Below are 23,909 nucleotides of genomic sequence, written 5' to 3' on the forward strand. Positions count from 1 at the left end.
TTCTTTTCTGAGAGCTGAGCACTAGATGTTCACCGTTCCAGCTGTTGGTCTCGACATCTTCTTTCGAGGAGATCTTGACGATGTGCTCAGCCGCTGACTCCTTCCAGCTCGCCACGATCCGTCTCAGTCCTCGAATTGTCATGCCCATAGAGAGATCCTCCCCGTCGCAGATCTGTTCAGCTTCCTCTCTGGTGAACCTTCCCTTCTGTGCTTTACTCTTGACCAGTACCTCATAGGTCACTCTTCGTGGTACTGCTCCTAGCGCGTCGGGCAAGAAGTCCAACCTAATTGGATGCTGTCTCGTTACCCTGGTGATTGCACTAACCTGAGTAGTGAACCATTTGAGGATTTTTTCATCTTCCGACATCAGTCCGAGGTGTATGCTTCCTCCATTCCTGTCGTCGCCCTCAAACATCCGTAGCGTGGTGCTCAGGACGTCCGTCGAAGAGCATCTCGCAATCCAATCGATCTCTCTTCCTTGTCGTATCTCGTCCACTCCGGCTGCTGCGAAAGTGCGTTTGTTGGGCTGACCTTGAGGTCTCCTCTTCGTCTTGACCTCTAGCTGCATGCCCGCTTCCGGCTGCACCTCCAACACAGCTATTCCTTGTTGCAGCAGGTGTTGACGATAGATCTCCGTAATCCCAGCTGAGTTCATGCCATTCATCTTGAGGAGGTGAGAGAACTCAGCTAGGGCCCCCGCCTTGCCAGAGTGCTTATCCTTCTGTGGCCTTATCTTGAAGGAACAAGGATGCTTCGAATGCGCGTTCACCGCGCGGATCATCTTTCCGTCGATCCTGAAGTTCGTCTGTCCTTTCCACAGCAGTTCTGCTGCGTCGTTCAATTGGAGTGTTGCCACGACTGGGATTTCATCCACTGTCGGAATCAAATCTTTCTTGATCGGGGCTCTCCACGAGATGCATTTCTTGCCCTGCTCCTCGTGCACCAAGAGTCCTTGATCCTTCAACTTCTCACACAGTACCTCAACTTGTTTTATGTACTGGGTAGGAACTCCGAGGATAGCCATGGTAATCAGTTTACCACTCTCGGGGGACGCTCCTGAAGCATCGATGCAGGCACTCTTGTCTAGTACCTCCTGTTTGTCTGCGTTCCATGCAGAGACATACCACGACTGTCCTTCTTCCCCCCATTCTTTGATGGCATCCTCCTGGCTCCTGACTTCAGCATGTTTGCAGGTCTGTCGAATGGCTTCGGCTAAGGCGTTCATCGAGACTTCCTTGGACTGCAAGGCTCTGCCTGTCCTGCTCTGAGGGTACTGCCTGACGAAGTGTTCCAATCTTCGGATCAGCTCTCCTAGCGAAGGTGCTGAAGGTGTCGTGTCCTTGTTTAGGAACTGGGAAACTCGGACACGAGCAATCTGTTTCCTTTCCTCTTTGGATAGATACCACATGATCAAACAACCGTTTCTGCACAGAAAAATATCCTGTTCAGCACCCTAGCTCGCAGGGATCCCCTCAAACTGCAGGGGAGGAGAGCATGTCTGTTACTCCAGCGGCCTCTGTCTGTTACTCCAGCGGCCTGTCTGTTACTCCAGCGGCCTCCTAAACCCTAAACCCTAAACCCTAAACCCTAAACCCTAAACCCTAAACCCTAAACCCTAAACCCTAAACCCTAAACCCTAAACCCTAAACCCTAAACCCTAAACCCTTGATCTGCACTCTGAAGCTGCTGCGAAGTGCCCTCCTTTGCTTAGCGATCTTTCCCCTAGGAACGAAGGTGTCAGCTGTGAGCTCGACTGCAAACGTCTCTCTGAGCTTGGCGTCGTCGCTGATGAGAGTGAGATGCACCCCCTCCATCGCCTCGCTCTCTCTGAACGAGGCCAAGGTCTGCTCGCAACTTGCCGTCGAAGGCGAGCTCAGCACCCACTCCAGCTCTTTTTGCTGGAGAGTTCCCGTGCTTGCCCCAACAGCCACATACGTCTTCGGGCTCGGCCCCTTGCGACCTCTCTGCCCAGGACCCTTCACGAGCATGCCAGCAAGCGGTTGTACCTCTGCGGCTGCAAGAGATTGCGAGAGCAGCTGAAATCGATAAATCTGAGCGATCTCGGCCGTCGACATTCCTCCAAGAGCTAGGAGCTGCGATAGCTCGGCAAGGCTCCCTCCCTTACCCCAAGGTCCTCGCTTGGCTCGAAGCTTGAAGGACCGGTCGTGTGCAATGCTGACCTCTGTGGCTCGAAACGCTCTCCCTTCGATGGTGTAATCTCTGCTGCCTTCCCATAGCTCCATGGCTGCTTCATTCCGAAGGAAGGAGACGGTGACTGAGATGTCGTCTGCTCGTGCTATCTCAGGTCTGTAAGGTGCTTTCCACATGATGGCCTTGTCGACTCCATCGACTGAGTCTACCATGAGACCCAGCTCCATAAGCTTCGTTTTCAACTTTTCTTCTTGTCGAACAAACATCGAGGAAATCCCTAGGAGAGTCATGGAGATGAAGGAGGTCCCCTCGGTGCCTTCGGTGCCGATGTATGTCTCGACATTCTGCTTCTTGGCCTCCTCCATCTGTTGAATAAACCATGCTCTCGACTCTGAGCTCCATTCACTCAGAGAGTCTTCAAACAGGTCGCGTCTCGCCTGCCGACATGTCGAGCGGATGGCTTCAGCGATAGCGTCGGGAGCCTGTGCATCCCCCCTCAGCTCTGCAAGCATAAGCTGTCCGACTATTCGGATAACTAGTAACGCTTGGTGAAGCTCTTCACCCTCTCGACGAGGTCAGCCTCCTCGACGTGGCCTCCAGAGCGCTCACCCTGCGTGTATTGGCATGATCTCCGATACAGCAGGTTGCGAACGCTCTCATCATACTGTAGTACCATACTTAGAAAACTATTTGAATTATACAAACCTCTTGCTCGCAGCTTCCACCGGTCCCCTTGCGCTCTCCCTACGCGCCGCAGGGCAGCATGCTCTTACTAAGGGCCGGCTGTCTTACTAAGGGCCGGCTGTCTTACTAAGGGCCGGCTCCTAAACCCTAAACCCTAAACCCTAAACCCTAAACCCTAGTAGTAGTAGTAGTAGTAGTTGAGTTTATTAGAATGCTAGGTAGGTTGCATGGCTTGTTATCACCTTGCTCTATTCTAGTCTAACTAGTAACAGGGATCTCGTGACCTGGCAGTTCGGCCCGACTTGGCTGGCCCCTATGGCAGCCTTGCTTCTGCTCTGCTTCCTCCTCTGATATACTTCAGTGGTCTTCCCGGCCTCAGCCAGTGGAGTGTCCTCCGCCGGCCTTGGCCTGGGTTGTCCGTGTTTTACCGAGTACTTGTGTTGCTTCCTCGGCTCCGACACACCTTGGCGGTCTCGGCCGGCCTTCGGTCACGGTGAGTGGACTAGGCCCTAAACCAATCTCCTTCCTCGTGAAGCGACCAGATGCCGCCGTCAACTTGATGGTATCGCTTCGCTCTCTCGGAAAGCTCGAAATGCTGTATCATTCGCCTCTGGGCAGCTCGAGGATCGGACACGATCCACTCCACCTCCCTCTGTCTCCAGATGACGTTGGCCCCTACAGCGACGAAGCCTTTCTGACCTAACCCTTTGTGGACTTGCTGGCCTGGCCCAGCGACCAGCATGCCTGCCAGCGGCCCGGGCTGGAGTTGGACCGCTGCAAGGGACTGGCGAAGCAGCTGATACCGGTAGACGGCAGCTATCTCTGCTGTTGTCATGCCGCCCAAGGTTAGCAGGTGAGTCAGCTCTGCCAAGCTGCCCTCTTTGCCCCAGGGTCCTCTCTTGGCTCGAATCTTGAAAGATCGATCGTGCACGATGCTCACATGTACAGCTGTGAACTTGCGACCATCGATCGCGAAGTCCTCTCTTCCCTGCCAGAGCTTCTCCGCTTGTGCATTGCGGAGGAAGGAAACAGTCACCGGGATCTCATCAGCACTCGCTATCTCGGGTCTATACGGAGCCTTCCACATGATTGCTTTACTCTCTTGCACTGAGTCTACGATCATTCCGATCTCTTCGAATTTCTTCTTCAGCTTCTCTTCATGGTTGACATACACCGAGGAGATGCCCAGGAGAGTCATGGAGATGAAGGAAGTCACCTCGTTGCCTGCTGAGGCTATATATGTCTCGACCTTCTCCTTCTTGGCTTCCTCCATCTGCTGCATAAACCACTCTCTGGATGTGTCACTCCATCCAGTCATTGCCTCTTGTAGAAGCTCACGTCGTGCCTGCTGACATGTCGAGCGGATGGCTTCTGCGATAGCGTCGGGGGTGCATCCCTCCACAGCCTTGCAAGCCTGGGCTGTCCTGCTGTTAGGATAACGCTTCGCGAAGCTCTTCACCCTCTCGACAAGATCAGCTTCGAGGACCGAGGCATCCACACGCTCGCCCTGCGTGTATTGGCATGATCTCCCGGATACAGCAGGTTGCGAACATTTTCATCATACTGAAGAACCATTCTTACAAAGCTGTTTGAACTATACGAACCTCTTGCTCGCAGCTTCCTTCGCACCTGGCCTCTGCTAGTCACAGTGAACAAAAAAAAGATGGTCAAATGTTGCAGAACAAAGGAAGCTGAGAAACATTTTATGAGGCAATGCTGAATTGGGAGATCTTGCAGATAACCGATTCAGAGATCCAAGTACGGGTTGAGCCGATGTCAGCAGAGAGAGAGGGAGCTGAATGACTGTGAGTTGTCGTCCGCTTTTGCTGAATGATAGGGATTCTATCAAAGAAGCTTGAATCCACTCAGTTACTTAGAAAGACGATCCAACGAGACATTTACAACATTTGACGCGTTCCCGAAATCTTTCCGATGTTTTATTCATCAATGGCATGTCACCATTTCCCTCTGCTAAATTGAGACGTGCTAAGATGTCTCCTCTCCTCTGTTGTCTCCTGACTTTATTAGAAAGCTGGAATGTCATTCGGCCCCGCATGGGCCGCTCTCACAAACAAAGAAATGATAGAGGGAGAATGACAATGGTTGTTATATCCCTACAAGGTTAACTCTTGAGATTTACTCTGAACCGAAACGAAATTCAAACACGCTCTTCTAGTCCCACTCATCCTCCCTCTGAAAGTCGACTCCGTTGTGCATGTCCCAGCCCTGCATGTCCGTCACTTGCCTCTCCTCTCATTTCATGGCAGCAAGACCTTCATCATGGCGTCTGAGATCGGCTCGCCGAAGCGACTGAAGCTGTTCATCGGGTTCCGCTGCCTCGCCACCAACTGCCAACCAGGCTTACATCTGAGAAACACGCACATCTCCTTCTGCCCTTCACCTTCTCGGGCATCTCATCGTCTTGAAGCTCTCCGAGGAAGCCGAATGGATCAGCTTTGCCATTCAGGGATCCCTTGGCAATCTAACCGCACGTGTCAGACTCGCATCCCATCCCCTCTGGTCAACGAGCCTGCTTAGTGAGAGGGTCGTCGGCCTTGGAGCACTTGCCCGGCCTACAATTTGGCGCAGAGCAAGCCACGTGTCTTCGCTCAAGGACCTGCCATGATGAGGTCACGTTACAGGTGTGGCTCTCCTTGGTCTCTTACCTCTTTGAAGGGACAACCGCTGCATTTCCTCCTGCATCGCTCCACGACAGGCGTGACCCTTGGGAATCCTTTCTTCTTGTCGTAGCGAGCCTGGAGCACGTCTTTGGAGGTCGTCTTCATAAGTTGCTTCTTCATCTGCCTTGTGGAAGGGAAGTAGTCCGCCGGATACCCGAAAGAGTCTCGCATGTAGTTCGCCGCGTCTCCCCACATCATCTTGAGTAGCTTGGGGTTCAGAGGAGACGTGTGTTCCGAGCCATACTCCGAGTTGGCAAACTGAAGTAGCCGCTCATCCTTTAGCCTGCAGGGGGAAGTCGCCTATGTGAGTGTCGTACACAGTCGTGGGCTCACTGAGAGCTTCTGATACCTCTCCTTGTCTTGCTTGGACAGCCGGGCGTCTTTTCTGTAGAGCGGGCTTGATCTGTCTGCGTCTGAGCCTCCAAAGAAAGTCTCTGCTTCTGACGACGGAGATCCGGCATTCGAGCGCCTGCATATTGGTTTCAGTCTCGGGCCTGTGCCGGTAGCAAACACACCTTTGAGAAATGTAACTGTCGCCACTGCCGTCTTTGTGCTGCTGATCAAAGCTGGAGATCCAGTTGTCTCCGAGGTCAGCTCCATCTTTATGAGGATAACGCTGAGGTACAGTGTTGTGAATGTTGGGCTCTAACCCCGACATCCTGTCGCGCTCTTCTCGTGAGTAGCTGTAGTCACTTGAAGATCGCAGGTTCCTCTCGTACTCAGCAATCTCTCTTTCTCTTTGTTTCCTCCAGCGGTCACATTCCGCTGGATCAGGTTTGGTGGTACAAGCAGAGGGCGGATTGTCGTAGCTCGGACGTTGCCGTTCGACATTGTTTGGATCCTGCCTGTCATAGCTTCTTTCATTGCTTCTTTGATTGCTCCTGTCATAGCTTCCTTCATAGCTTCTGCCGTAGCTCCTGTCATAGCTTCCTTCATAGCTTCTGCCGTAGCTCCTGTCATTGCTGTACCCTGTGTTTGATCTGCTTCTGTCTGATTGCGACCTGTCTGATCCCTTGTCGCTACCGTCCCGATACAAAATGGTGCTCCTGCGTTTCTGACATCCTCTCCATATTAGCCCCTTCCCTCACCCTCTAGCCTCCTTACCTCCATCTCTCTCCGCAGCAGCTTCATGGTCTGCGTCTCCATCTTTGCCATGTATGATATCATCTCCATCTCTCGATCTGCTCGCCCCACGTCTCTTACATCGTCCGCGTGCTGCATGACATTCTGGGCTCTCTGCGTCTCTGCCCTCAGCTCTGGAGGTCACCGTAAGTTTATCGCAGCATCGCATCTCCCTTCTCTCCACTACCGTCCATGTCCTCCTGTCGCTGGGATTCCTCGTCTTTCACCTTCCCCTTGAGCTTCTGCGCCCTCCCTCAGCCTCTAGCACGACAAGCCTCCTTCCTGCCCCTCTCCTCACCGACGCAACAAGCTCTGCATCCTTCATCTTCCCGATGTTTAACCTTTCCTGCGACTGCTCGCGATCGATTCTCCCTCGGATCTTTCGCAGCTTATAGTCCTCGTCCTGAGCAGCACTCTGCGCAAAGGCCGGCTGCTGACCCACGTCAAGATACTCCTATGTTGCTGCCTCCCGTCTGCCTCACCGTCTGCCTCGACGATCTACGATCCTCCATCGTTAGCAGCTTGTCCGCAGACATGACGTCTGTCTCAAGCACGTCCATCTCCGACTGCATATCCTCCATTAACTTCAGCCCCCCACGTGCACCTTGCAAGACTCACCTGAGCATCGAGGCGTGCGAGGGATACCTGACCGCTCATCTGCTGCTTCCGACCAGCCGTCAGTTGATACAGCGCGATCCGAAAGAGTCTCACCGCATCTTGCCACCTGAGGATGCAGAGCACCGCGAATGTGCATGCGAGCAAGCTCACTGCCGCTGCTACATTGTGGCGGGAGTTGCGGGGAATCAAGATCATCTCTTGCAGCCGTAGGAGATTCAAGAGCTTGATCGCATGGGATGGTCGTGCCTGCGAAGATGAGCTTCAAAATATTAACAGAGCCGTTGCCGGTTTAAACAAGTTGCATGGAATCAAATTTTGAGTTTTTCCTATGGACAGCATTATTTGCGCATCATTCTGCGAGTGCAATGTCGACATTCCCGTGACCATGACGTCTCACGTGAACTGAGACACTTCACACCTCCTTGACATGCTTGCCACCTCTCCAGCTACCTCCGCTTCCTCCTTCGATCCTCTTGATAGAGCTAGGGATCGTCTGAAAGGTCACTGAATACTGTGACCACCCTACCCCCTCTTTAAAACATTCTACCAGCAAAACTAACCCCTCATCTGTCATATACTGCGTACCTTACGGTCTGGAACCAAAAAAAAAACCATATCAAGCGACCATATCAATCTTTACTCAAATTTAAGTTAAAGTTCAGTACGAGGACAATCAGGAGAGTCGGGGACAAGGGCCCGGGGCCTGACAGGGCCGGCTGTGTTCCCGGTCGTTATGATGCTCTTACTGTACAGATCGGATCACCGTGAATGTACACAGAAGGCCGTTGAAACTGTTCACAGGCTGATCCGATCCGCCGTCCGATAACCCGGTGACTGGCCAGCTGCAGCACGGTCAATGCAGCTGGTCACTCCTGGTTTAGGGGAGCCTGAGCTAGAGTCGGCGGCGAAATCCAGGCTTTGTCTAAGTCACGGTTGCCGTCTGGCAGCGGAGTGCCACGGTGAGGAATCGATCGTTTCAGTTTCACAAGTCCAGGCTTTGTAAGGGTTTCTCACAACGTTGTTGTTGTCTGACTGCTACGTGAGAAAGGGTTTCTCGCAACCTTGTTGTAGTCCGACGGACGGTCTGACGACTACGTGAGAAACACTTCACAAAGCCTGGAGTTCTCAGGGGCCTTCGAAAGTTTCCTCGCACTCACCATAAACCTTCTGCCCACAAGTGAACATTTTGGGCCCAAGCTTGTTCGCTGAAACAATTGTGCTCAACTCCCCGCAAGCCTTGTACCAAGCAAAGCAGCCGCAGGGTAGCTTTCAGCGTCCCCGCCTTGGAACAAGGCTTGCGGGGAGTTGAGCTCCTTGGAAGGGCTGGCGCAGTGGCGAAGCTGGAGGAGAGCGGCGGGCATGAGGACTCCAAGGTCGCCCTGCTGGAGCAGCAGGCAGCGGCCAAGCTCAAGAGAGCCGCCGCCTACGTCCAGGAGCGGATCATGTCGTTGTCATCGGTGCCAGCGCCGTGAGGTATGGTTTGAACGACATTCTTGAAGAATGCTTCAAGAATGTCGTTTGGACTTATCGTAATGCTGCTCTTGTTTGCAATTGATGTGGACAACAAGCACAACATTTTCAAGGAGAAGAATAAACTTAACACAACAAAGTTAAACAACAACAGGGTAAGCTTCAACTCATCACGAGATCGTCTGACTTGGTCGCTTACAGCTGAAGGAGACGTATTTTGGTCACATTGTATAGATATAACCAGTGTGGGCTCTACCTGTCATGCCCATTCTGCGAGCTCGGCAAGAAGCCTGCTTTGCCTTCGCCTCCCATTCATGCTCGTCGGCTTTCGAACCTCGCTCACACTCCTCTTCAGCATTTCCGACGGAGGTTCCAAGCAGCAAGCCTTCAACTGCTACCCCAAGCATTCCTGTCAGATCTAAACTGGACATCTTGCCATGCTGTGTTGCGATGTCGACACTATACTGTGATCCTCTCGCAGAATTCCCAGTCCAGCTTAAGGTACGACCAAGCAGGGAGGACAAGGTAGCCTCAGAATCGGAGTGCTCCTCAGGGCTGATGGCGAGAAAGTCAAATTTTGGAGCTGTCTCTGACTCTGCTTCTTCCATGAGCTGAAAGATTGTTCCAAGATGCTTGGAGGACGATCTCTTGGATGACTCCATGGATGGGTATACGGGGTTGGGAAATTCTTGCTGCTCAGACTTGAGCCATTCGTTCACTTTGGAGACGGATTGTCTCTCTTCCTCAGAGATGTGGAGCATGGATTTCTAGGAATCTGTAGGGGAGACGAGGCGATGATTGAAGCGATGCGATGAAGACGATGCTATGCGTTGACGATGCTATGCGTTGACGATGCTATGCGTAGACGATGCTATGCGTTGACGATAACGCGGAGACAAGCGGGAGGCTGGTGGAGCAATACTATCATGACCCCCTTGCGATGAGCGACGAGGGTCAAAAGGGGGGTGGGGGTCATTTGATGGAGCAAACAAGGGGTCATCTTTACTACCACGAGTAGGAAAAATTGGTCATCGACACTCCAAGACTCCACATGTCGCCGGGCAGCGCCGGGTATCCAGGGTAGATGATCCAACTCGGAATCAGGGTCACTTGATCGACTACCATCGGCCCACCCACGCAGGTTGACCGAGAGAGACCTGAAACAGCGAGACGAGGACGTCATCATTACGTTGCACAAGCAAACTGAGGCAGTTAAGCTGACCTGCTGCAGGTCCCACCCTGCTTCTGTCATGCTCTTTTCGACCTGCGCGAGACCATGGAGTCAGCGTGAGCGGCCCGAAAACGAAAAGACATGATAGAGACAAAGAAACAACTCGAGTCATGTCTACCTGATGGTACGAGCTCCTCATCTTCTCCAGCGCCGAACGGATCAATGATTCTCTGCGAGCAAGAGGCTTCAGTCTGAATACCCAGCTCTGAAAGTCAAGGCCTCACTGATCCATCGGCTTCGTAGACGAGTTGAGCTCTCCTACATCTACTAGTCAACTCAAGCAGGGGAAGTCAAGGTTGATCACTTGCGATCAGATGAGCAGTCACATACGCTCGGAGGTAGTCTCTAGGCGTGCTTTCTTCAGCTACGCAAATCACCAGCTTCGGTTTTTTGGCTTGACTGGACCAAGGAATCAATGAGTACCAAGGCCAATGAAACACATCAATACCGAGAATGATCGTGAGCTTGGGCGATCATAAATTTCTCTCCCTCGAAGAGAGCGATGAGTTTCTTGAGAGGAATTCCTGCGACATGCCGTTCTCACTTCAACCACCTGGACTCAAGTCCTTCTTACCAGAGCGAAGGATGGTGGACAGTGACACTCCGAAAAGAAGATCGAAACAGCAAGAATGATCCTCTGCCCACGGAAGCCAAAGAAGTTTGTCTGTCTTCGCAAGACTTGCTGGAGTCATTGAAGATATTGCTTTGCTCTGCCGGCCCCTCAGCACGCGAATCTCATACATAGTAAAGAACAGGACCAACCTTTTCACTGCCCTCAAACAACAATGAAGGCAAGATGCGATCAAGTTGAGATCTCGTCAGGATTCTCAGCGCCAACGTCCTCATCATGGAGTAGCATGCCCAGACATGGATGGAAGTCAATACAACGAAGGATGTCCTGCATGCTCTCTTTACTACGACGCAGAGGCATTGCCAGCCCCACTCACCATAGGCTTTGGAGCGATGAGTTCGCCGCTTGTGCAAACAAAAACCCCATGGGAAGTGCCTGCGGCATCATCAAACATTCATATTTCAAGATGCCGTCTGGGTGGCATACCAGCACAGAGACGAATGTATGCTGAGCGCCGGTCTTTGCCCCAACATCAGCGATGTTTCCCCTGAACATAAATCAGCACAAGAAGGAGAAATGACGAGGAGCCAAGAGAAAAAGTACCTGGCAGCCCAATGCTGGACGATTGCAGTATTGCATGCCCCAGCGGCAACTCCGCACATGGCTTTGAATACAGAGGAGAGGCAGATGATGGGAAGGAACAGATCTGGATACGCAGGAGCAAGCATGTCGAGGAGCAGAGCCACGTCATTGATCAGGTCCGCAAAAAGCCTCCACCGTTTGATGTCAATTCCGAAGCTTGAGCTCGCAAACGCAGTAAACAGCAAACCCCCCAGCATAGAGCTTCCATCCCTCGCCATCCACTGCATAGTAGCGGCAAGAGAGGTGACTCCTGCCTTACCAACACCCATTCCTTCGAGGATCTGCGCGCAAGACAAGTGTTAGGGACGTCAGAGACATCACTTGAACGTTACCTTCTGGGTGGACAGAATTCCTCGAAGGTTGGAGGAGAGGTCTTGGAGCAGGTTGAAAGCCTGATACTTGGTGTACTCGTCTGGAAGACTTGCAGGATAGCCTGAGGGTAAGAACGTCGCGTACATGATCCTCTTGAGCTTTAGCATCCCCGACGACGCTCCTCCTTCTCCTACTCCTCCGTCGCTTCGCTGTCCATCCTTGAAGTAGTAGCTGAGCTCTTCTCCTTTAGATCCAAACCTCATTTCTGACGCCAGCACTGCATCTGTCGCCAAACTTACATCAGGCAACATTGAACTATCCAAATGTCGCTTGACACCCCCAGCAGCAGGAGGTTCGGTCTTGGACTTTTTCCCAGAACTTCTGTCGAAACGATATAAGGCGGTCAACCGGAACGAGGCCGCAAGCTCGAACTGCAAGCACAACACAAAAAGCCCAAAAACAGCGAGACAAGCACCACATCGGCTCCCTTTCAAGACACACCTACGAGAGTCAGACCCCATCCTTGCAATTCACCCAAAGCACTATCGTTTTCCGACAAGATGCGCTGAAACGAGCGGTTCAAACTGATTTTGAGTTTCACAGAAGACAATTACCGAGTGGTCTGTTCGCTCCCCACCAAGTTCCCTCCTCTTGCAGCTTCTTTCCCGTTCACTCCCAAGCCCCCAGGTCACCTGCAATGTGTTATCTTTGAAAAAACAAAGGCAGAATTGAATCAAAGACAGAATAAAAGATCTCAGATACCAGATCGTACCCCTCCCTTCCTCCCCCCGTTCTACCCATCCTCCAGGTCTATCCTCCTGGTCTATCCTCCTCTCAACCCTCTCTCTATCCTCCTGGTCTATCCTCCTGTCTATCCTCCTGGTCTATCCTCCTGTCTACCCTCCTGGTCTATCCTCCTCTCAACCCTCTCTCTATCCTCCTGGTCTATCCTCCTGTCTATCCTCCTGGTCTATCCTCCTGTCTATCCTCCTGTCTATCCTCCTCTCTATCCTCCTGGTCTATCCTCCTGTCTATCCTCCTGGTCTATCCTCCTGTCTACCCTCCTGGTCTATCCTCCTCTCAACCCTCTCTCTATCCTCCTGGTCTATCCGCTTCCAAACTATAAAACTGCTATAAAACGCTAACATTTCACATATTCTTTAAAGCGTTTCTTTATTTAGATCATTCTTCTTCTATTCCCATCCCACAGATTTGAGGAGTTTATTGAAATTCTACTGTCACTTAACTCTGCTGGAAAAGGAGGAATTTCTGTCGCTTCCATGGAGGGTTTCCGAAGTTCGGAAGTTCGGGTCGGAAGTTTCTCGAGCCTCTCGGGGCCCGGGGCCCGGGACTGGGGGCTTGAGTCCCAGGCTACTGAGTGGGTTCTGTGTGGGGAGATAGTGCTGTACTGAGGCCCTGAGAGGCTTCTTCGTTATGGCCTCTCAGCGATGGATCGCTCGGCGCTTCTGCGCGCTATGGCCTTGGAAGCCGCATAAGACCTGAGAAGACAATGAGATCAAGCCGCAGGAGGAGCGATGAGCAGCTAAAGCACAGGAGGAGCGATGAGCTATGCAAGATGAGACAACAGACTTTAGATGAGACATCAGTTTACACTTAGACATTCAATACAAGACAACAGGTATAAGAAAAGACATCAGATACAAGACAAGATGTCAGATACAAGATAAGGTATGAAATATAGGATCAGATTTAGGATAAAGCGACAGATGTATGCGATTCGTACCCTCGGATTATGGTAGCCTCGTCGGACACAGCAGGTTCTGCAGCTGGAGCATTGAATGTCATCGATTAGGAAATGAAAGAGAGGAAACAGTGGACAAGCAACCTGAAGTCTCATGCTGTGCTGCTGCTGGGCTCTCGTCCTCCTCGTACGAGACTTTCGAGTGCTGCGAGACCGTCACTAGAGCCAGTAGAGGCTGCTGCTACCTCCGCTCCCCACGAGCCTCGTTTGAGCGTCACCACGAAATCCTGCCGGTCACCCGCCAATATCAGCCATCAAGCCACCGTGGGCATGTAAACTATCTCCTCCTCCTCCTCCTCCTCCCTCCTTTTTCTTCTCCGTTCTCTTTTCTCCTCTTTCCTCCTCTTCCTCCCTCCTCTTTCCTTCTCCGTCCTTCTACTCTTTCCTCCTCCTCCCTCCTTCTCCCCCTCCTCCCTCCTTCTCCTGATCCTCTGCTCATCGCCCTTGCCATGGTTCTGGTTCGTATCATGCTCTTTCGCTCCTTTGCCCTGTGCCTAAAACTGATCTGTCTCTTCTCGGCCAGTCCCTCCCCCACCTCTCCTCCGAGAACCTGCTTGCCGCGCTGAGCGGTGATAATCACGCGCGAGCCTCGAGGTCCCTGCAGCATCTCCTGCAGACGCGTAGCGCTGATATTACTCACCTCCCTCCCCTCCGCCCCCATTCGCTTCGCCTCCCTCCTCCCTCACCTGAGCAGCTTCAAGCTGCATGCCTGCGATGCTCTGCCCGTCCACGGCAAGGATTACATCTCCCTGAGGCAGATTAGCGATGTCCTCCTCCTTCCTCTGTGCCCCCCTCCTCGTCCTCCTCGTCCTCCTCGCCCTTGTTCAAGATCAACCACCTCCTCATGAAACCCTCCTCATCCCCACGCACCTCCTTCTCCCCTTACATCTCCATCTCCTAACGTCTCCTCTTCTCTGAATGCAAACCTCCCGCTCCTCCCTCCCTCGTCTTGCTCACCAACGCAAACGCTCCACACGTATGTGCCGAGAGCTTTTGCTGTATGAGGTATAAGGAGGTGCGTGGACAAGTACAAGGACCTTGATCTCAGAGATCCGTTTGTTCCCTCTCATGTCAGCCTCGAGGGTGAGGCCTACGCCGCAAGGAGAAGGAAGGGAGTAGAAGCGAAGAAGCTCTTCCTTCAGGGCCAGAATCTGATGCATTTGAGCGAAAGCCAAGCAATATGAGCAAACAGAGGTAATGGAGGAAGAGGAGGAGGAAGAGGGAGGGGACAAGAAGCGGCAGGACGGCAAGACTTTCAGGGCAGGTAGCCTTGGGGAGGCAGAGAGTAGAGAATGGGAGAATCAGAAGACGAGGAGGAGCGGAATGCAAGGGAGAAGGAAAGTACATGTTCTTTGGAAGACTGCAGATCAAGCTGTCTGGCTGATAGCTCTTCTTCAAGAGATTTGACCCTCTCCCCGTCCACTTCCACCTGCAGCACCTGTAAAACCCTCCTCTGCTCCACGCCCTCTGTCTCTCCTCGTTCCCCTCCCCTCTTCCTCCTCTCATGAGCAACGTCTCCCCCCCCTTGACTGCCTTCTCCTCCCCTGGTCGTATCATCAACACCAGCAGCAACAACCTGCTGCGTCAAGACTTCAATCTGTTTCTTCGATTCTTGCAGTTCTTGGAGGAACTGTAAACCAAGTCAACGGAGGGCGAGCGCATTGACAGACAATACTTGAGGTGCCTCGTGCGTAATCAGCCTGACGATTTCGGAGTCTTGCTCCACCTGCACAAAAATGAATCATGATCCTGCTCTCCCTTTCATCCGTCTACCCTTCCTTGACTCGCTCCTCGCTCCTCACTCTCTGTGTTCTTCCCTCCATCCTGTCAACTCTACTTCGCTCCCCTGTTTCTTCTCCATTCTGCTCTTGTCATTGAGTCCGCGCTACTCGCTCACAAGCTGCTCACGCGCTCTTGTTTCCTTCGTTCAGGCTTGTCTTTCCTTCATCCTCCTTTGACTTGTCGTGATACTCACTTGCTGTCTCCACAAGTTGAAAAATCTGCCGCTCTCGCTCATGCTGTGTTTGAACAACTTATTGTCACTGTAAGTGAAAACCTTGCGCAACTCCCAAGTTCTTCTTGACATCCTGCAAACATGTCAACGAGATGAAATGAGAACAAGACAAATACTGCTTCCAAACGATGAAAAGTTTTGACGTGCAACGGAACATGACGCCATCTCTCATGTTCAACAGCTTCCCGTCATACTTGTTGAGAAACTCGAGGATCAGACTGTTTGCACGCGAATAGTTCGAGGTCAGCATAATCTCTTGCTGCAGCCTTTTTCCAGCTCCACCGGCAACGAATCGCTTCCTCCTCTGTGAGTTGAATTCAATACTCGCTGAATTGCCGTCGGCAAGAAAAGCGTCAAGAGTCGTCTTGTTGAGGCGATGAAAGAGCAGCGCGAGCTTGCGACAGATGGTTTTGTTTCTTCTTTGCGTCAAGAACGTCCAAGTCGTGAACGCCATCTTGAGGAAAAACAAGCAAACATCGCGATAAGCACTTTCATCGTCCATGCTAGATCGGAACAAGACGACAGGGCGAGGGCTCAGGTCCAAGCATCGAATCATCCTCAACATGTCTCGCAGCTGCATTGCGTTGTTGGACCAGGTAAGGTGCAGCCGCTCAAGCTTGTGCTTGCACTTCTGTCATCATCATCAGCCCAAGGTCGAACAAGCGACTAGCAGAGGAGAAACAGCAGGACAAGGTGAGGGAGCAAGAGCGAAAAGAAGAGGACAATCATCAAGACCAGGGTGAGGGCGATGGAGGAGTAGATGAGGAGGAGGAGGAGGAGGAGGAGGAGGAGGAGGAGGAGGAGGATAAATGAGACTTTTGAACAAGATAATTCACAGGGATGTCACCTTGACCGCCTCCTTCAACCTGTTAGCCTCATCTCTCGCCCTTTCTTTCTCTTCCTCCACGTGATCGAGCTTGAGCTGTAAAAGGAGGAGGTGAAGAGAGCCGCTAGTTGAGGGAGAGAGTGACCTGCAAGTGGGAGGAGCGAGACTCGAGCTGTGAGTTCGTTTCTCCCAGCTGATGCATCGCGACAGACTGTGATGATGTCAAGAAAAGATGATCAGCGCAGATGATTTGGAGAGAGAAGAGAATGGTAGGATAATGACTTCGGCGTGATGAAGAAAGCAAAGAGGAAGAAGTTTGCAGAGAAGGAGACGGAGAGGTGAAGGAGAAGAGAGAGGAGAGAGGAGAGAGGAGAGAGGAGAGAGGAGAGAGGAGAGAGGAGAGGAGAAAGGGTCGGTCTCTTACTTGTTTCGTGAACTCCGTCACTTTCTCAGCATGGGCTATCCTCAACCTGACACTTTTCAATGACGACATCTCTTGAATCTCTCTCTCACTTCTCCAACTCAGTTCGCAAGACTGCAATCTCTTGTGTTTGAAACTGACACAAGTGGTAAGCTCTCAAGCTCACTGCTTGTTCTTTCATGTTTGTTCTTTACCTTGTCGATCTCTCGCATACTGTCCAGCTGCTTCTCAATATCTTGCGCTGACCTCTTCGTCTCCTCGCTCATCTTCCTCTTCGTCGACTGCTCCACGTCAGCGGCTCCTCGCCAGGCACCTCACACACCAGCAGAATCTCCAGCTGCTTGATCCGCTCGCTGCTCTCGAGCTCTCGCAGCTGTAACTCGCTGCTTTCCGTGCGAAGCTTCGAGAGCTCCAAATCTGACCGAGGAGGAGGAGGAGGAGGAGGAGGAGGAGGAGGAGGAGGAGGAGGAAGTCACACACTTGCAAGCAGAAAATGATGCGAGGAAGGAGAGGAAGAAGAGAGAGAAGAGGTAGCAAGAGAGAGGATAAAAACTATTCGTTCACCTAATTTCTCCTTAGCAGGAACCAGTACAGCTAGAGTAGACTTCAACTCATCAATACTAATGTCAGCAAGTCAGATGAAGAAAGTAAACAGAATGAGAGCAGAAGAAAAAGAAATGCAGAAGAAGCGAGGGAATACGTCTGTTGAGATGAAGCGACTTGTTGCTTTAGAGATGTGACCGCAAGACATTCTTGTTTCGCTTGTTGAAGAGATTGATTCTGACCAAAAGTTACCATCTCCATCTCCACCCTTCGCTTCTCCTCGCCCCCCTCCTCCCCTTCTTGCTTGTCCTCTTCTCCTTCATCGCACTTCACACCTTCTCAGTCGCATCTGCTTCAGCTGCTTCCAGTCGGTTGATGAGATGTTTATGCTGAAGTGCCTGCAGTCAGCACCGCATGGAAAGAAACGACGGGAGGAATCAAACAAGGAGCGAGGGGATGACGACAAAGCGAAGGAGAGAAGAGAAGGAACGAGGACCGCAAAGTACTACAGAGCAGAGAGCAGAGTAGAGCAGAGCAGAGCAGAGCAGAGCAGAGCAGAGCAGAGCAGAGCAGAGCAAAGGAGGAGAAGAAAGAGAGGCAAAGGACTGAGGGATGGGGGAATGCCTGAAGTTTGAGCTCACTCAACGACTTCTGGTTCTCCGCCAATGTAGATCGCTGACAAGAAATCAAAAGAAGACAATAGAAACAAGTGTGCAGAATAAAGAAGAGAAGAAGTTGGAAACGAGAAGAAAGAACGAGGTTGAATTCACCAGAGTTTCGACTTCAATCGTCATGTTTTGAAGTACGTGAGATTGATGCTCCAACTTTTCTCTCTCTTGTTGCAATTCCATCTATCATCAACGAGTTCAACATCATCATAGTCAACGTCATCGCAATCATCATTATTTCATCATCACCGCCATTACCTCCACCTCCTCCTCCACCACCGCCACCTCAACAATCACGATCTTATTCATCATCAACAACAACATTTTCCTTGTCTAATTTGTTTGCTTCGTTACTTACTTGTGTCTTCTGCAGCTCTCGCTGACTTGTGCTGTACATCTGCATGATACGTAAATGAGTCAAACGTTTTCATCACCACCTGCAGCATCTTCTTCATCTTTGTCATCTCCTTCATGATTTTGTCCATCATGACTTCATCATGATCATGATCATGGTGAAGATCATGATCATGAATATCTCTACCATCATCATCATCATCATCATCATCATCATCATCATCATCATCATCATCATCATCATCATAGTTATAGTCATCAGTATTGCACCTCAACTTGATTTCGATATTCTTCACTTATTTGCTGCAACTTGTCTTGTTGGTCCTGCAAAGAATTGAGATGTGCAACAAGATAAGCGATGATTGACTTCAAGTTGTCTCTCCACATTCGCCTTGTTCCTGCATCACAGTCATTCACTCTCCTTGTCTTCATCTCTCTCACTTCTCGACTCGTTGACGAATGTCCTTGCAGTCGTTAATCTCAACAACAAGTCTTTCTCTCTCGCTCATCAATTCATTGTTCTCATTCCGAGCTTTGTTCAGCTCAGCTTGCAAGAAGTTGACTCGATTATTCAGTCGCTCCTCTTCAGCCTGTCAGCGCGGTCATGCAAGACACCTCTTGCTCGCCCTCCACCTTCTGTCGTGATGTCTCAAGATCGAGAGTTTTCTTCAACTGATTGATCATCTGAACATCTTCGAGATGTTGTTGTCGGTCGTCAGACATCTTCGTCTCAAGCTCTCTGTTCCTGCTTGCACATTTCAACCTGTCGTTCCTCTTGTCTCTTGCTCAAACCTCCTCATGAAGTTGTTCACTTGCTCCCGATGTTCACTTTGCACTGATTGCATCTATTGTCCAAAATAATCAAGACAAGCGCCCGTCCTTGCGTCATGCCCCTTCCGCTACTTCTGCTGCTCCTGCTCCTGCTCCTGCTCCTCCTTTTGCTCCATCCATCTCTCGCTGTCCTGCGGTCGGTCGCTGGCTAGCTCTCACCTGACTTCGCGCCACCTCTCTGATTTCCTCCAGCTGCTTAGACAGTTCTGCCACAGCCTCTTTCTCGCGCGCCTTGAAGGACTGCGAGAAACCAAGAGCAAGCGTGTCAGAGACAGTGGCAGGAGCAGGTCCACATGAAGGAGAAGCAGGAGCAGGAGCAGGAGCAGGAGCAGCAGGAGCAGCAGGAGCAGGAGCAGCAGGAGCAGGAGCAGGAGCAGGAGCAGGAGCAGGAGCAGGAGCAGGAGCAGGAGCAGGAACAAGAGCAGGAGGAGGAGCAGGAGGAGCAGGAAGAGAGGATGGTGCATGACATACTCGCTCTTGCTCATCCTTGTCCTTCCTCAACAAGTCAATCTCGTCCATCAGTTTGTTCACTCGATTCTTCTCCTTCTCAACATCTTCTGTCAAGCTGACCACCTGCCCACTTGTCATTCTCATCGTCGTATCGCCATCTTGTCGCACTTTTGCTCGGTGAGTTGCGACCTCGTCCTGCAGGTCCCTCGAGACGCTCTCGACGTCCTCCTTTTGCAGCTTCATCTCCGACAACTTCTGCCCAACTTCGAACAACCTGAGCAAGAGTGAGGGAGAGTGAGAAGAGATCGAGGAAGATGAAGAAGGAAGACAACGATGATGAAGAACTTCATCCATGATCGAACCATCACAACACATCAACAAACAAGAGGAGAAGGAGAGGTTCGGTAAGTGAACTGCAATCATTCGACCTGTTCTTCAGAGTATCTCGCTCTTCCTGCAACCTTTTCATCTCGACAAGTTTTTCTTCTGCTCGTGCAACTTCATCTTCAAGTTCGTCGATTCGTCTTTTGAGTTGCCCGCAATCTTTGACAAGTGACGTTCTCTTCTGATATGAATCATCCAGCTCCCCCTGCAAGTCTGTAACCTTGCTCGACAGCCGCTCGCACGTTTGTTGCGAAGTTCGGATTTTCCTCTCCTGCTCCGACAGCTCCTCCTGCATCCGCTCCACCTGCGTCTGCAGCTCGACAACTTTCCTCTCCTTCTCCTGCAGATCCTTGGACTTCTTCATCAGCTTCTCGTTTGCCATCACCAGCCCGTGCTCGACTTCTTCTCTCTCCGTCTGATACTTCAACAACTCCTTGCTCTTCTTGCTCATGTTCTGTTGGAGCGTTTCTACCTTGCTCAGCAACATCTCGGCACGCTCTCGCTCTTCTTTCAGGCTCATCTCGACCACCTCAAGCTGCTCAGCCTGAGATGCGATCATGTCCGACAGTTCCTTCTTCTCTCCTGCTGTCTTTGCTGCCTCTGCTTGCAGTGATGACAACTGAGCGTTCAAGGTCAAGACTTTGGCGTCGTATGCAAAGTTAGAATCAGACTGAAATTTCTTGTCCTGCAAAGAGAAATGAGACGAGCAGATTTGATGGAAAATAAGGCAAGGTAAAGACGAGACGAGACGAGACAGGACGAGACGAGACGAGACGAGACGAGACAAGATACAAGTCATGACAAGATACAAGTCAAGACAAGATACAAGACAAGTTAAGACAAGACAAGACAAGACAAGACAAGACAAGACAAGACAAGACAAGACAAGACAAGACAAGACAAGACAAGACAAGACAAGACAAGATCAGACAAAACAAGATCAGACAAGACAAGACAAGACAATACAATACAAGATCTGTTTTCATGTCCCTTGTTCTGACCTTGTTAAGTTCAGAGATAGTGAATTCTTTCTCCATCAGGAGTTTTTCTCTTGTCTTGACTTCTTCTTTCAGCCTCTCACACGTTGCCTTGAGCTCAGCCTTCTGACTTGCTACCTCGTCAACCTCCTTGTTCTTCTCCATCAGAACTTTCTCGAGCCCCTCCAATTTGCCCTTCAGCGCCACCTTCTTCAGTTTTTCCTCCTCCACCTCCTCTCGCGCATCCACCAGCATCTTCTTGATCTTCTCCACCTCCTCCTCTGTCCCGCTCAGAGCCGCCAACTTGAGCTCGAGCGTTCCTCGCAGGTTCTCCTTCTCCTCGCTCTCCTGCTGCATCTTCTTCCTCAGCTTCTCTTGCTCGCTGCTTCCCCGCCACGCCCGCAGGAGGGAGGCGAGGGCTCGCAGCCTCAGCCGATCGCGAGCGTGAGAGCAGAGCTGACGCTTTCTCCTCCGGCGCTGCAGCTTCAGCTTCCAGGAGAGGAAGGAGGCGCCGGTGGAGACGTTGGCGATGGCGAAGTAAGCTTTTTTGAGCATGATGAACCTCGACCTCTGCTCCTTGGCGAACAACCTCCAGCTCGCGATCACGAATTTACTGCGGATGGACTGAAGCTTTTCCCTGTGCTTGTTGATGGCGTACTTGCGCTGCTTCTTGACTTTGATTGACTGCCGCCATCTCTGAAAGCTCTTGAGACAGTTGTCCTTCACCATCACAGATTGCTTGCGAAGACAACTCGTGCGAGATTTGTTGACATACTCTTTGAAGATCGCGTCTCCTTCTGACAACCTGATCTCAAAGTCCGCAATCCTGAAGCACGAGAGAGAACAATCAGGAATGGAGCAGGAGGAAGAGACAGGAGATGTAAAGCAAACAGCAGCAGCAGAGGTAGTGCAGCAGCAGCAGCGTGTAGATGACAACACTTACATTTCATTCTTCTGCGTCAGAAGTTTCTGCAGACTTTCCATCTCACCATCTAACTGGTGCCAACCTGTTTCGATGTCTACAACTTTGTTGAAAATGATTGAACTTGTTTCTTCCAAACTCGCAAGGAGACGAGATATTTGAACTTGTTGAGATTGCAATCTGCAAAATCAATCATCACTACAGAACGACAGCAGCAGGCATATTGGAAGCCTTACGTCTTGTCTTGTTCATTTCGCTCTTTCTTGTTGTCATTCAGCGTCTTGACAAGATGTGCAATGTTTTGCTTCAAATTCTCACCCTGACCCTCTCTCAGCGACACGTCCCTTATGCTTGTCAGCTCCGTCTCAATCATGTCCAGGACAACGCGAAGGTTGCAGTTTTGCGATGAGAGGTGAAGCAGGGAAGAGATTGACTGCACAGTTCGAAGAGAAGAGAGAAAGTTGTGATGAAGATGACCCATCGTCTTCTCACAAATCACCATCTGACCTGACATCTTCTCGAACTCACTCTCCAAGAGCTCTTTCTCATCATTACAATGTTCAAGCGCAGTTGCCAGCTCGTCTCTCTCCTGTATGATTTCGTTCAACTGGCTCTTGACCTCTCCCAACTTCTCCATCGTCTTCGCTCTCTGAACTTCTGCCTCCTTCTTCTCCCTCGCAAGCTCCTCCACCTTCTCCTCCAGCAGCGCGTTCTCGTCCATCCCTCGCTCAAGCCTTACCCTCGTCTCCGCCAGCTCGACCGCGACTGTGTTGCACTTCTCTGCCGACATGATCCAGTTCTCTCTCACACTCCTCTCGCTTCCCTCCAACTTGTCCATCCGATCTCGCATGGATCTCATCTCATCTTTCAACATTTCGCACTCTTTCACTGAGTTCTCACATTTCATCCTCTCACTCTCCATCTTCACCGTCTGCATGCTGAGTTGCTTCTGCATCTCTGCCTTCTCCCTCTCCACATTCTCAAGAGACGCCTGCAGCAACGACAGCTGTCGTGACATCGCAAACTTCTCATCATCCCCTTCCTTGACATTCTTCTTGTACATCTCCACATTCCTCCTTAACAACTCCAGCTCATCCCGCAAACTTTTGTTCTCTTGGATGATCTCTAAGTCTATTTTCGCGCTGTCTCGCTCCTTCACCTTCACCCGCTCCAGCTGGGCCCTCAGCTGCTCGCTTTCCTCCTTGTGTCTCGCACAAGTTCTCTGCAAGTCTCGTCCCGCCTCCTCCGCCTCCTTCAACTTTCTCTCCATCGTTCTCAGCTCGTCTCTGCTGGATCTCAGCCTCGTCACGGAGTCGGCGAGCTCGTGCTGCAACTTTGAGTTGCTCTGCGAGAGGAGGAAGATGTCGCTCTCGTAGTTGAGAACCTGCCGCATCCCCGTCCTGTTCTCGCCCCCCGAGCGACTGGCTGGCAGGATCCTGGCAGGCAGCTCTTGCGAGAGGTTCAGGGCCGATGGGGTCATCGGGTCGACGGAGATGCTGTGGCCATGTGATGCTGCAGACAGCAAGATGAGATGAGAAGACGAGCACAAACATTCTTGCCGGAGGACGTGAGGATATCAGGCTGTCCGAAGAGCCTGCAATCATCGTCAATGTGCTCATAGCTCATGCGCTCCTCTCAGACTTCTGCCGGAATGAAGACTTGGACAGTCGTTGCTCCAGCACCTGACCCGGGTGAGTCAGTGAGTCGAGTGTGTGATAGCAGATGAGAGATCAACGGAGGAGAGACGGGATCGCAAACGAGGAGGGAAAGACGAGAAGAGAGGGTAGGCGATATTTGAACCTCTTTGGATGTAGGCTTCAGCGCTGGGCTGATGAGGAGGTTTCGTCCCCCACTGCAACGTGTCATGTGATTGTGGGGGCAGTGGCGTAGCGTCCTTACCTCTGATGGCGCTCTTCATGCGACTCGGGCCCTAAGACTGGCTCGCTCATCGCTGGCAAGTCGAACGAAGGCGAGGGAAGTCGACTTGAAGATGCAGCTGGTTGTAGAGAAGTAGATAGGGAGAAGCGGAAGAAAGGATGAAAAGAGGGGACAGTTAAGGAGTGAAGAGAAAGTTACTGCGGAAGGTTGGAGAAAGTAGGAGGACGACAGGGATGGACTCAGTGACTAAGTACAAGAGGGCAAAGATAAGGACAACAAGAAGTTGTGGGGAGGAGGAAGAGAGTGATGAAGGGAGTGAAGGGAGAGAGAGGAGAGGAGAGGAGTGAAGGGAGTGACAGAGGAAAGGAGAGGAGGGAGAGACAGAGGACAGGACAGG

At 51.4% G+C, this 23,909-nt stretch overlaps 3 protein-coding genes across 3 annotated transcripts; all 3 read right to left on the reverse strand.

Annotated features, from left to right (window-relative positions):
* Positions 1-5,007: 5,007 nt before the first annotated feature.
* GUITHDRAFT_116372 (hypothetical protein) lies at positions 5,008-7,451 on the reverse strand (the record flags this gene model as incomplete). Its single annotated transcript, XM_005824335.1, has 13 exons — positions 5,008-5,061; positions 5,109-5,183; positions 5,237-5,317; positions 5,502-5,799; positions 5,866-5,985; positions 6,032-6,457; positions 6,518-6,570; positions 6,621-6,772; positions 6,826-6,880; positions 6,937-7,068; positions 7,121-7,204; positions 7,257-7,298; positions 7,350-7,451. 13 exons carry the CDS (start codon positions 7,449-7,451, stop codon positions 5,008-5,010), a joined length of 1,674 nt encoding a protein of 557 aa, XP_005824392.1.
* A 1,352-nt stretch (positions 7,452-8,803) lies between these two features.
* On the reverse strand, positions 8,804-9,583 carry GUITHDRAFT_154963 (hypothetical protein). Its single transcript, XM_005824336.1, has one exon. It carries the CDS (start codon positions 9,485-9,487, stop codon positions 8,948-8,950), a length of 540 nt encoding a protein of 179 aa, XP_005824393.1. The 5' UTR covers positions 9,488-9,583; the 3' UTR covers positions 8,804-8,947.
* A 1,317-nt stretch (positions 9,584-10,900) lies between these two features.
* On the reverse strand, positions 10,901-12,176 carry GUITHDRAFT_89666 (hypothetical protein; the record flags this gene model as incomplete). The annotated part of the gene is made up of 3 exons (XM_005824337.1): positions 11,503-12,176; positions 11,132-11,451; positions 10,901-11,075 (listed from the first exon to the last, which is right to left on the reverse strand). Exons 1-3 carry the CDS (start codon positions 12,001-12,003, stop codon positions 10,901-10,903), a joined length of 996 nt encoding a protein of 331 aa, XP_005824394.1. The 5' UTR covers positions 12,004-12,176.
* Positions 12,177-23,909: the final 11,733 nt, after the last annotated feature.

The sequence above is a fragment of the Guillardia theta genome, assembly GCF_000315625.1.
Source record: "Guillardia theta CCMP2712 unplaced genomic scaffold GUITHscaffold_95, whole genome shotgun sequence".
Classification (NCBI taxonomy): domain Eukaryota; class Cryptophyceae; order Pyrenomonadales; family Geminigeraceae; genus Guillardia; species Guillardia theta.